The sequence below is a fragment of the Tachypleus tridentatus genome, chromosome 10, assembly GCF_004210375.1.
Source record: "Tachypleus tridentatus isolate NWPU-2018 chromosome 10, ASM421037v1, whole genome shotgun sequence".
NCBI classification, from domain to species: Eukaryota; Metazoa; Arthropoda; class Merostomata; order Xiphosura; family Limulidae; genus Tachypleus; species Tachypleus tridentatus.
The window spans coordinates 61,876,134-61,890,096 of record NC_134834.1 but is presented as its reverse complement, the minus strand read 5'-3'; the positions used below and the strand labels follow the sequence as shown (position 1 = coordinate 61,890,096).

Sequence of the window (13,963 nt, the reverse complement as noted above, 5' to 3'; positions counted from 1 at the left end):
ATTTTGTAAACGGCGTGAGGCCAGTAAAGAATAGCTAGCCAGCTAGTCATTAAGCAAAATGTAAAAATATCAACCCAGAATAATTTTGCTTATCGTGATCCGTCGATAAAATATTAATTTCTAGACCAAATAAAAGACTCAGTATTGTTTGTAAGTTTGTAAATTTTTGGTATATAAATTATTATTTGTAATTACCATTACTATAAATTGTATTGTTGTTTGTATATTAAAATATATTTTTGTTAAGAAAGAAAATTGTGTGTAACAATCTTGTTGAAAAATATCATAAATTTGATACATATCGACATTAAATTAACTTCTAAATTAAAATTAAAATGTCCGGATATTTCAAATTGTCAATTGACGTCAATTCCAAACAGTGCATAATCTTCGTGAAGCCATTTTCACCACTTGGAATAACATTCTAGCCAGCCTTCTGCAAATGCTTATACTGACCATGCCAAAGCGAATTTGCAGTTATTCGCAATGGCAACCGTGCAACTCACTACTGAGACCTTTGTTGGCATTTCCTACCCTATTTAGGACTTCTTTTTGGTATAGCTTTAAACATTTGACCAGCTAGTATTTAGGCTAATTTCATAGTGTTCACATTTTCCTTATTAAATGCTAAAATGTTTTTTATTTTTATTTTCCCTTTTCTTATTTTCATCTTTCGAAGCTCTACTCAAATAAGTGGTTGAGTCTAACAACGCGAAATGCATATTGTTTTTCTTTACGTTCACTGGTCTTAAGATTTTGGCCAGCAGTGTATATAACTTATTTAACTTTATGATAATAAGCTGAAAATATCAAAGTTAATATTGTGGATTAAGAATGTTGTTTATTATGTTATCACAATTGTATTATTTTGGTTTTTACACATAGTAAAAAAAGAATTAGTTTCGTAGTTCTTTAAGTTACGTATTTGCTTCAGGCGCATTACTTTGTTAGTTTTGCATGTACGAAAATATTTACGCAGCATTTCTAAAAGATTTAAAGAACAAAATCGAAACGACGTTGGTAAACAGCTAATGCGAGTCGTTATCAAGTGTAATTGTTTTTTCTTAGAAAGCGGAAAAGTTAAGAAACAAATTGATTGCAAATTGGATATATGTTATGGACGAAGACCGAGGGAAAAGATGGATATTTTTGGTTTACAGAATCTTCCAACAGGTCAGTATCTTAACATACATAATCTTGCTTGCTCATACCCGAGTATTTATATATATTTAATTATGATATATACTTGACTGTGAAAAAACAAAATAATTCTATAGCTTTATTTGCCCGTTTTAGACGCTTATAGAGCTTCAGTATATTAATAATGTGTGAAAAATAAAAGGTATATTTTAGTTTTAGTGACCGAAACTCTTGAGATTAACGTATCTTTACAAGTGTTTTTTATAAAAAGGATCAATCTGATATACTATTGAGATGTTTCTGTTAACTTCTGTCGTTAAATCTTTTTTCTTGTTTTTTCACGTTTACAGAAGCTCCAATATTTGTTTTCCTGCACGGAGGTTATTGGGTGAGTGGCAGGTAAGTTACAGTAAAAGGTTTTTGCCAGAGTCTAAGGATGAGAATTTTTTATTTTTTTGGGGGGTGCACTTACAGTTTTTTTGGATATATCTGTCAAATTAACTAGATGTTGTTTTTGGTTTTTTCTCAGTCGCTTACGTTGCGACGTAATTGAAATACTTCTTTTTCAATCAAATAATGTTTAAAATAAATATTATTCAAAGCGTGAGTAAGGTGAATATCAATTATTTACTATCTTAATGGTTAGTGAAAATTTGGAAAATGAAAAAATAACCATAAGGTTTTTTCTTTTTTTCATGCGACAATTTTATATTATCTAAACGACTGTTCGGCTCTTTAATATTGACATATAAGTATATGGTTCTTAACACAATTTTTTTTTGTGTGTGATGTATTTTTTGTTTTAGTATTTTCTAGACCGCTAATATTATTTATATTTGTTTATTTGTTGAATTTCGCACAGAACTACAATAGAAATTCCTAATTTTGAAGCAATAAAGTATGTTTGGTTGAGGGAATTCGCACCCACGGCCCACAGATTGAGTAAAGTGCCTCAATCACCAAGTCTATATCAAAAGTAGATTAAACTCGTCATAGACTGGAGTGTGGATTCTTTACGCTTTGAATAAGGAAAATTTATTTTAATGTGTTTATAAATTAAGCTGTACTTTCAACATTAGGGGACCTGCATGGATAAGTGGTTAAGGAACTTGACTATCAGTATGAAGGTCTTAGTTTTGAATTCCCGGCCTACAAATCATGCTTGCCCTTTCAGCCGTTAGGGCGTTATATTCTTAAGGTCAGTTCCACTATTCGTTAGTAAAAGAGTAACCCAAGAAATTATGACTAGATGGCTGCTTTCCCTCTAGTCTCACGTTGCCAAATTAGGGACGGCTAGCACAGATAGCCCTCGTGTAACTTTGTGCGAATTTCAAAGCAAACAAACAAACCTGCTTTATGTCCCCTGTTGAAATGAGGCGAGGGAAAGATAGTAATAAGATGGAAATTTTAACTGCTTCAAAAGTACGAAGGTCTCTACTGAGCTATTTCCAATAATTCATCGGCGTTACAGTAATCATTCTCAAAGAGCACCTCAGCAAAGGGAAGGCCACTTAACTAACTGGCAGGACAGCGAACCATACAGACGGTACAACTTCTGTATAAAAATAAAAGTTCGAAATAGCAGGGAGTACTGAGACCGCGAGTGTGCGAAAAGGCACACACACACACAATTACGGCAGGTGTTTAGGTATAAGATTAATATTTCTCCCGAATTAATTAATCCCCCGGGGTGCTCGAGAACTAAACAGTCCTCCTTCAACTTCGCACTTGGTAGGAATTGAGAAAATAACTAAGTGAATAGATAATAAGGACAAACAGATTGATGGGTGTGATTTTATTCGTGTAAATGCTAGTCTGGAAGGCGTGGCAGGCAACAAAGCGAACCCACAACCGAAAAGGAGAAGACCAGAAGAGACGACGAGAAGCAGGCCGGATAAAACACAAACAGACCAATTCAGGGCCGGGCATGGATCGATGGATCAAAGTGCCCTAGCAGGGATCTACAGATCCAATGACTAAGCTTTGGGTGTGGGAGGAAACAGGAGTACCCCGAGAAAACCCACACTCACGACCTAGGCGCCGAATGATCTACCCAGATCGTGCCCGAGAATAACTGTGAGGAGAGAAAGTCTGGGTTAATAATGCAAATGAAAAAAAAAAAAACCGATGAGAGGCGAAGCTTGATGTAAGGTGTCGAATTAGCAAGTTTCATGTTCTGGGTGAAACTTGCACCTTATTCCTTGAAGTAAATTAAATGGTGGAGATGCACATGAATTGTCTGGTAATGTTCCTAGGTTTGGCTGTTCTACAGTGGTCTGGACAGACTTACGGCTTCCCTTAATCCGAGATTGCGACGTTTTTGTGTCTGTAGACTTGAATTCTGTTTGGACTGAAACGTCTTTAGTTACAGGTCGCGTGGTTTGTATCTGGATAGAGGTAGTGGAACTTGGAATGAGAGGTGTGGTCTGGCAAGATTTGTTGTTTTTCTTCTTGGGCTCAGTACGGTTAAGTTGTGGGCGGTCGAAAGGCGGATTAGTTGATGCAATAGGTTGCGAAACATATTATGGTTGTTTGGGTGTCCTTGGATTGGTTGAGCGACGTCGGGGGAGTTCAGTATTAAAATGAAAAATATGATAATAGCAACCATTACGTAGAATGGTATCGGCAGCATGTTTGGTGGTTGTTACTATTTTCATGAAGCTAGTAGCTTGTTTGGTGGATTTTGAGAAGATACGATGCACGGCGTATATCTCAGACTTTGTCTGGCTATCGATGGCGCTTTTTATTTCGCTTGGGTGTATGGAAGGGTGTATTCCTCTCAGGAAAACAGATAAAAGGCTTGTTGGGCTTTTGGTCGGTGAGCATCTGATATTGATTTGAGTGTTCCACGGTTCGCAAAGTATAAAAAGTCAGCAGGAGTTGACGGCTGGAGGAGAATACCTCTTCGGCGAAGGATCCGTGTTCTAGATGGGTCTATGGTAGGGCTTGCACCCGGTTAAAAATAACCGATTAATAATCGGTTAAGACTTGTTACTGCTTAACCGTTAATCGATCTCGATAATCGCAAATAATCGGCTAAGCTAGTTGTATGAGCGATAATGGCAGATCGAGTCACTCGATGGTAAAAAAAAAAAATTATTGCCCTGCGTTACGTACATAATTATATATTTTTTCGAAGTATTTTCAGGCATTTTATGTGGCATTTTAGTTTACATTGGGAGCATTTGGTGTGCAATATACCAATTATATCATAAAATATTATTGATAGGGGAAAACTTCGAAAACTACGCTGTTGCTACGTCGTGATTAATTATTCTATTATTTGCGTCATAATTACTTCTTTCATAATTATTTCTTTTATAATATTATGGCATTATATTATTAAATATACTCAAGGAATGTTCTAAATTGATAAGAATGGTTGTCACCTTCTGAAAGCATTGTAAAAATGACTTTGAAGTGGGGTTCCAAAGGGGATTATTTTCACTAAAAGTCGTAAAAATGTGTGAATCAGATGACGTAGATATATTCTTGCGCAAGTAATTCGGCTCGGGTTTAATTGATAGCTTCTATGATATTGCGCATTGTCACTAAATTTTGAACAGACGGAACTAAATAAATAGCGTTTACCACTGAACTATATTTTTTTACAACAAAAATGGGGAAAGGTTCTAAAAAAAAGGAAATCTAATGTTTGGGAACACTTCGATAAAAATACTACTGGTGCTAAATGTAAAATATGTACTAAAGAGTTGAAATGTATTGGTGGGTCAACTTCTTCTTTGTTTTACCATCTACGTGTGATGCATGGTATTGACCCTAACACTGAGGGCACTGTTCAACGACCATTGGATGCTTTCATCAAGAAATCTGACACTGATGAAGAGATTGCGAGGTTAGCTAGTCTGAATGGGCTGAGCCTTAAACAGATTGCATCTTGTCACTTTATACAAGAAAGCCTCAAGAAAAAGAAATATGATAAACCTGTACCAACCAGTGTTTCAGGCGTGAAAAAAATAGTAGTAAATTATGCTTTACAGAAAAAGCAAGAATTACGCAGTTATTTTCAAGCCCAGGTTGAGTCTGGTGCTAGATATCCCTTGACCCTTGATGAATATACGTCAATTCAAAACAGACGCTACATCAATATCAATGTTCATAGTGATGAAAAGCACTGGTCTCTAGGATTAAGAAAAATCTGTGGATCTTTAACAAGTGCTAGAACAATAGAAATTGTGTCCAGGAAACTTGAAGATTTTGGTCTCAGCCTCAACCATCATATTGTCGGATGTACAACAGATGGGGCTTCAGTCATGGTCAAATTTGGAAATGATATTTGCCCCTTTCACTAGCAATGTGTCGCACACACTATACACTTGGCAGTTTGTGATGTATTATATGCAAAAAGGAAGGAGGTCAAGGAACATGAGGGTGAGAAAGAAGATGAGAATTTAGAAGCTTCAAGTGACAATAAAACAGAGAGTGATAATGAAGATGGTGAAAGCTGTTTTACTTTTGAACAAAAAGGATATTGATGATTCAGATGGTAAGATTCACGAAAATTTTCAACAAGTGATTGACAAAGTCAGAAAAATATGCAAACTCTTTAGAAAGTCACCATTAAAAAACGAAAAATTGCAGGACTTCATTAAAGGTGAATTTGGAAAAGAACTGAAATTGTCTCTTGATTGTAAAACAAGATGGGACAGTACGTTGATGATGATAGAAAGATTTGTGAAGGTTAAAGCTTGCGTACCCAAAGCTCTGAGAATTATTGGGTCAGTTGAAACTATCACTGATGATGAGTGGAAAACATTAGACAACCTTGTTGATGCTCTGAAACCTGTCCAAATCGTGCTGAAAAATCTTTGCTCTGAAGCAAACAACTTGCTAAAAGCTGAAAATTCAGTTCATTTTTTATTGTCTAAACTCAAAAGCCAAGAAAATCTCGTAGCTGAACAATTGTATAAGCATCTTTTAGACAGATACACTGCCAGGCGACAAAGGGATGCTGTTTCACTTCTTTGTTACCTTCACAACCCTGGGTTAATAAGTCAATCAGGATATGACTTCGTTTATTGCACAAAAGGAAATATAAAAAAATTGGAGAGCAGACATTTGAAAGATTGCATAACATGCAAACTAACGTGGCAGGGGTTTAGTTTAGAGAGAGAGAAATCAGAAGAGTTCTCTCTCCAACTGGGGGTGCTCAGGAACGTTGTAGTTCCTCTTCATCCCCTTACATGAGAAATTTTTAAAATATCCGTGGAATTTTTACTTTATTTTTAATATTTCAAAAATGGAGTGGGGTATTTGTGAGTGAGAGGAAGAACGGGAGAACTGGACGAGAGCAGCGAAAGTGAAGTGAGCCAGACCTTGGCTCGAGGACGGAGTACACTGGCGGCTGGCGAATTGATTTTTAAAATTTACTATGATTGATTAGATACCCTGTGACTGGGTAAACGGCCCTTTTCAGAATGAGGCTGGGACCTACAGGTCCGATGCCAGAGATTTTGCTGTGGGGGAAAACGGGAGTACCCCGAGAAAACCCACTTTCACGGCCTGGGCGCCGAAAAATCTACCCAGACCGTGTTCGGAAGTAGCTGGGAAAAAAAAATGTGAAAAGGCACTACTGAGGTGCCGCTTATAACGAACGTTACCGCCAACATGACGTCGAAAGAGCAATGAGTTCTCAGTTCAAGTGAATCAACAATAAAACCCTGTAAGTCTAGTAATGTAAATTTAGAACCAAACGAATATTGGAAATCACTTACACAGCTCTTTTCTCAGGTGTAAATAAGCAGTTACTATTACTTGAACAAGGGAGTAATATAAGAAAAAAAAAGCGTACAGAAAGAAATTTAAGCTCTCAGGTTATTTAAATAATTTTGAAAAGTGGGAGAAAATGCTGATACCGAGGGAGAACAAGTAGGCCACACTTCACACATATCACAAGTATTGCAATTAACAAACACCAAACAAACCGAACATAATAAAACAAATCTGAGCGTTGCGGGTTGGAATCCCCATCACACCAAACATGCACACTTTTTCAGCCGTGGGGGCGTTATAATGGCACGGTAGATCCCACTACAAACCTAGAAGTGTTTACGCTAGTCACATCTAAACGATAAAGACGAAGGTCCACACACACATAACGTTAAGAGTTACAATAGCAACACTACAGTAATAACAACCTCACCACCAAAATACACAATAATAATGGAGAAATACTAGGAACATATAACTGACTTCAACTAGCAGCAAAAATCAAGCGATGTAAACTAAGCACCACTATAACCAACATAAAACGTCGGCGTAGGAGCAGTGTCCTTGTCCGAGGACAAGAGGTCGTTTACCTTGACTTGACCGACTAGTAAAGGCAGGGCCGGAGGATGCATTTCAAACAGGACAAATAAAAGTACATCAACCTGGAAACAAGCCACAACCGAAGTCGTTTGTTATACGTGTATTTCGTTACTCCATAGAAAAATAACCAAATAGAAAGAAGTATTAAGAGATCAAAATATCTTACACATTAAAACAGAAAGAACCATATCTAAATTTACACAATAAACCAAACAACCTAATAACAGTATATACACAAACACACCACTTTAAATCTCAAACAACGTAATTATAATATGGTATCAAAGATATCAAGTAGAACACACGAAAACACTAGTAACAGCAGTTTCACAATGTTTTTATTGCCAAAGATTTGAACACGTTTCTGCACTATGTCAGACAACATCGAGGTGGTAAAGAACATACAGCAAATTACAAAATGTGTGAAAAATATGAATAAATAAAACGACGGATAATTGAAAAAAAAACCTAACAACGAATGATAATGCAATAATAAACACAAATACACAACAAATAAATAAACCACTTTTATCAATGCTCGCAAGAGATAAAGTGACAAATGCACTAACACTCAAAACAACAACCAAAACCAACAAACATAAATAACTTACCACATGAACACCACAGAAACACACACACAAAAATAATGATATCACAACATAAACTAACACAGACTAAAAGACACAGATGTTTGTAAATATCTTTAAAAGCATTTTCAGACATCATAGTAGAGTACTGAAAACCGACACAAATGGAAAAAAAAAACTGTATAGAACAACTAATAAACATAGCAAAAATCGCATCCTAATACTGTACAAACTATACATAATGCCATATAAACCGTAATTAATAACATCAGTCATGGGATACCTCCTGTCCTCTTAAGTTCACCGTTGTTTATGTCAACGTCCAAGGTGTACTTTGCTCCAAGAAACACGAAATAGAATATAAAAATAACTTAAAACACATGACTACTCAACTGTAAGAAAAGATAGAATTAATAACCAAGATAAACACAGAATAATAATTCTATTACATAAATCAAAGCTCTTAATAACAGAAATCCAAATGAGTAGTAATAATAAATGCATAATAGCTGATGTTTTCTTAAACAATCAAACAAATGTTACCATAATTGGAATATATTGCTCACAAACAAAACAAATGCATATGTTTACTTTATATCTTTTCCTACAATCAAAATACCATCTTAAAAGGAGACTTAAAACAGCAAACATACAAACTTCGGATGTAATGCAATAAATACTGATGGAAGACAACTAACAGAATTGCCTCTGATAATCCAAATCATGGATGCTCTTCTGGAAAAGTGCCCCCACACCATCAATAGCAGCTACAAATATACAACCCCCAATAAAATAGAATAAGTGAATAATGTAAAAGTATAGATTTAAAATCAATATACCCAAAACCCAACTTCTGGTTTTCGCAAAATTAACGAACTTGTATGTACGTAACACTTCTTCAGACAGCTAAGTCCGTCAAATTTCTAGGATTAACATATGACTCAAAATTAACATGTAGAAAGCACCAAAATAGTATTAGAAACAAAATCTGGCAATGAACAAACTATACTAAGAGTCTAACTTGTAGAAACAATAAGACAACAGCTGATAACGTTAAAAATTTACAAAACATACATCTGACCTGTAATTGACTATACAACCCCAGCATGGGTAAACGTAACACCAAAACTAGTACAAACCAATTTACAAACAACACAAAACGCATAACTCATAACAGCATATAAAATCCTTAGAAAAAACGTTGATTTCGTGCACAAATATTCAAACGCAGAAAGAGTAACAGATAGACTCCTACGTATTACACAAAATTATCTTTAGAAAAATGTATTTGTTATGTGAACTTGACAGATACGTGGTGATGATATTCTCAGACTCCTCTTCCCAGTAAAAGAAATAAAAACAGGCCACCTAATTACTGGACAAAACCCCATAACAATTATGGACTTAATTAAAAACATTGTAGGATATCTATTCCGGTCGCACCAAACATGCTCGCCCTTTCAGCTGTGGGAGCGTTATAATGTGACGGTCAATCCCACTATTCGTTGGTAAAAGAGTAGCCTAAGAGTTGGCGGAGGGTGATGATGACTAGCTGCTTTCCCTGTATCCTTACACTGCTAAATTAGGGACGCCTAGCGCAGATAGCCCTCGAGTAGCTTTGCGCGAAATTAAAAAAAACCAAAAACTTTGGCCTTCATGTGGCATTTGTAAATACATTTAACAGAAGCTGTGCATCATCGTACAGAAAGGAAGAAGAGGTTAATTACTATGAACCTAACTCTCCCGGATCTTTATATCCGACTTCAACAAGAGAGAGTAAGAGCCCGACCTATTAATATATATTAAATGTGGTTGCCTGTAAAAAATCAAAACGCTAAAATCAAATTCTTTTCAACCTCATATTATGCAGGGTGTTCGGAAAGTCACTGTGCAGTTTTGTAATCATATTTTATTCAGTCTACTTCAAGCCAGCAACTGATAGCGGTGTTTAGAAACAAAATAAGAAGGATCCAGGCCTATATTGATGCCAACTGGGGTCACTTTAAACACTGCTTATAATTGTCATTCATATTTACCTCCTGTATTCTATATTGAAACATGTCTGTTAGTAAATATATAAGTGCACAGTGACTTTCCGAACACCCTGTATATAATAACTTATATTTTTATGTTACGTACAGAAATTTTAATTTGAAAGTTAAATAATTGTTGATATTTATTAAATTTATAATATTTGCCAACAAGATTGATACACACAGTTTTCTTTCTTGACAAATATATTTTAATACACGGATAACGATACAATTGATAATAACAGCTACTACAAATAATGGTTTGTATACAAAAAAACTTAAGATAAACTCTTAACTATAATTTGCCTCTCCTTTTCATTCCATTAGAAAATATTGTCAATAAACCGAAAATGTTGTTTCGGCGATTTGATGCACAAATATGTAGAGCAAAGCATGGCTGGCTGTCAAAGCTTTTTGTTTTACCGTTAGAATCACTGTTGGGGTAATGGACTGTTTATCTTAACGATCATAGCTTAATAATTTTATTTTTTTTCCAGTGGTGGTTCAGTTATGAGCGGAGAGCTTTTAACATTAACAAGAGGGAATCATCAATAGCCGCGGCACTTAATTCTTTTAGGTAGGATCAGAGTAAATTAATGTACGGGTTTGTTTGTTTTTTTTCTTTTTACTACCTATACCTTAGAAGGTACTCATCTTCGTTCAGGTTATCTAGATGATTTATTCTAGACGACTATAACAATGTGTATATTCAGAATTCATTTCATCTTAAAAGTATAACACATGTACTTTTCGTGCTCCTCTACAGGACGTGCCCTGTTTGCAGAAGTAACCTTTCCTCTGACTTGTCCTTCGATCTCAAACTTAAATAATAAAAAAACAAAACTTCTTAATTAACGAATCCTCTAAATTAGAAAACAACATTTTTTTTCAGTTTTGTAGTTTATACATTTTGATTTATACTTTCAGCACATATTAGGTTATTCTTTTATTGGTTGCTCAGCAACATGATATACAAAAACACTGATGGAGTGCATTATTACCAAAATGCCACGTTTATTGGTTTGTTTGTTGTTTTTTCCGCTAGGTTGTTTTATTTTTTAAAATGTGCAGTTACGTACGTGTCTGCTGTCGATTTGCCAATGAGAGAATAATTAAGTAATTGAATATTATTTTAAAAGTTTACGTGTAATTTTTGTTTCGTCAACGCAGTATAATTGAAACAGGTAAAACAGTGGAGAAATTTAAAAGTATAGTCAAACTAAGAGTTAAACTTTCATTAAATATAGACTAAATTCGTAAATTATAGTAACAGAATGCAATAATTATTTTCGGTATGTCGCAGTTTCTTGCATACTTTAGTCCAAATATATTTCATTTTCGATTAATCGTAGGCTATTGGTTTCTAACTGACAAGAAGCCAAACTACTTAAATTACGTAATAAATTGCTATGACATCAATGCGTGACCAAGAGACAGATAAACAGATACACGCTGTGCTTTATAGTATTAAAGTTTTGTGCAACAGTACTACAGAGGTAGCCCGGCATGGCTAGGTGGTTAAGTCACTCGATTCCTCATCTGAGGGTTGTGGGTTCTAATCCCTGTCACACCAAATATGCTTTCCCTTTAGCCGTGAGGGGCGTTATAATGTGACGGTCAATTACACTGTTCGTTGGTAAAAAGAGTAATCCAAGATTAGCGGTGGGTAGTAATGACAAGCTGCTTTCCCTCTAGTCTTACACTGCTAAATTAGAGACGGCTACCGCAGATAGCCCTCGAGTAGCTTTGCACGAAATTCAGCAAACTAAAAAAAAAAAGTTTCATTTTCACTGAAAATTATTACTCGAGTAATATTTTGTCTAAACAATAGCATACGGTCTTCCTGATTTCGTGCTATAAAAGTTGTAATGATATTGTTCCTGTTTATTTTTGTCTAATTAATCATTCAATTTGAAACTAAATACCTTGTTTGGAACGAATTATTAAATTATTAAAAATGGTCTTAAAGACCTTCATTATTTTTTCAGCATGGTCTAAAATTTAATATCCACAAAATAAAAAACAACTATGTTGTGCTTTTTATAGCTTATTGGCTAATACTTGTATTTATACCGCTGGTTTTTACAGTCGAGAAGATTCCAGTGTCTATGTTTCTCCCTTGCACCATTGTGGGGTAATTTGTATTACGGTTGGCTACAATCTAGCCCCAGAGGGTAAGTCCTCCCTTCTCAAAATTCGGACACACGTCAGACGAATATCTAATGCCTTTTTTTCTTTGTATATGAAAGAGATAATCAGTTGTTTAATGCCGAACTGTCATTAATCCCACCTACTTCCACAGTGTCTGTAACTCTGCCTTTTTATAATCAAACATTAGAAAAAGAGTTAAAGGCTTACAGATTGTACGATAAATCCTGGTAATAATGTTCTCATCTGCTCTTACAGTGACAATTGATGTTATTCTTGATGAGATCAGAAATGCAGTGACTTTTATCCTTTGGTTGGCTGCTGTTCGGGGATCAAAGTGAGTTTATCAGTTTTTCTATTATCTAATGTAAGAACATTAAATATAACGTAAAAGTAATAAACACCTTGTCAGTCTTCTTTTGTATTCATCTACGTTATACAATTTTCAAATGTATATTTTACGACGTAACACCTGTGCACCTAGATAAGAAATGACCTAAATTTGTACACAAATAAAATATAGCGAGTAAAGGATTTTTGTGGAAACTAACAAAAATACTTAAAAGTTACTTATAAGTCACACACAATTCTTATTCTCTTCTAAACGATTCTGTGTTAGTAGTTTGAATATTATCCTAAGAAGACAAGCTCGGACTTATCATTTTCAACTACTGACAACAATTTTCCGGCTTCTAATCTCTGGTGTTCCTCTTTGAGTTATTTCCAAAATTTCAAACAGTCTCAAGGCTTCCAGTCTTTATGATTCTTGCTTGAGATAGTAGTAACCCTTTCTATAATTTCTCGTTTATTGTATTTAAGTGGTATTGTATTATTCTCAAGTGAACCGATTTCTTATAGGTAAGAGTAGGAACATTAAAAAATGTATCACCAAATTTAACTGAACGTCTAGCTTTACTGTCTGCAAAAAGAGAGACTAAACACTACGTAAACTAATCCAAAGAATCATTCTTTTGTTTGCGATTCGATGCTTATAACAAATATAACAGATAACAGACGTACTTTTCTAGAAAACATAAGATCTGTATATGTCTGATCTTGACTAAGAGAACTGACCATTATATGCTTAAGCGATTGTGGTCAACTTTCTATGAGCGCAAGCTTGATGGACGTCACTTGTTCATCCAGTAAGTAAAAATATGAAGGACAAGGTATTTAGGTATTTCTAAGCTTATACACAACGAATGACTCTAATGATCACGTGTTACATAACAAAAATAGCTTTCTAGTAAAATACTCAATGTATCGAGTAATCCCAAAGAGCATGTATATAATCAGATCGATACGATCCAGAGTTGATTTCTACATTGCGGAACTCTGCACGCGAATCCGAAGAGGTATGTGTGTACAAAAAAGATTTCAAACGCAAATGAATTGAAAGTGAATGACAACATGGTATTTGCTGAAATACCATAGTACAGTAGCTCTCGCATACATTTGGTTGGATGGATTTGTACTTATATCCTACATAATTCTAAGTCTTTCTATTAAAATGTTTCCATTATTAAAACATGTCCTTAAATTCTTTGATTAATTACAAAATCACACTTTAATTCTCATTCGTTGTTATTGCATATAATTTTCTCACTTTTTTTAGAGAGTTCTGAAAACATTTTTAATAAATCACAATTTTTCAATAATATTGTTATTTCAAACCAAACAGGTCATGATGAAGCAATGTTGTGATAATATCTTGCTATGTGATGT

At 34.9% G+C, this 13,963-nt stretch overlaps 1 protein-coding gene across 1 annotated transcript in view; it reads left to right on the top strand.

Moving 5' to 3' along the window:
- LOC143229409 (kynurenine formamidase-like) overlaps nt 1-13,963 on the top strand; it is a 48,692-nt gene that overhangs the window by 28,488 nt on the left and 6,241 nt on the right. Inside the window, exons 3-6 of the mRNA XM_076461720.1 lie at nt 1,069-1,173; nt 1,491-1,539; nt 12,179-12,264; nt 12,497-12,575. Of these exons, the coding sequence (XP_076317835.1) occupies nt 1,069-1,173; nt 1,491-1,539; nt 12,179-12,264; nt 12,497-12,575 (319 nt within the window). The remainder of the gene's footprint in view (nt 1-1,068; nt 1,174-1,490; nt 1,540-12,178; nt 12,265-12,496; nt 12,576-13,963) is intronic.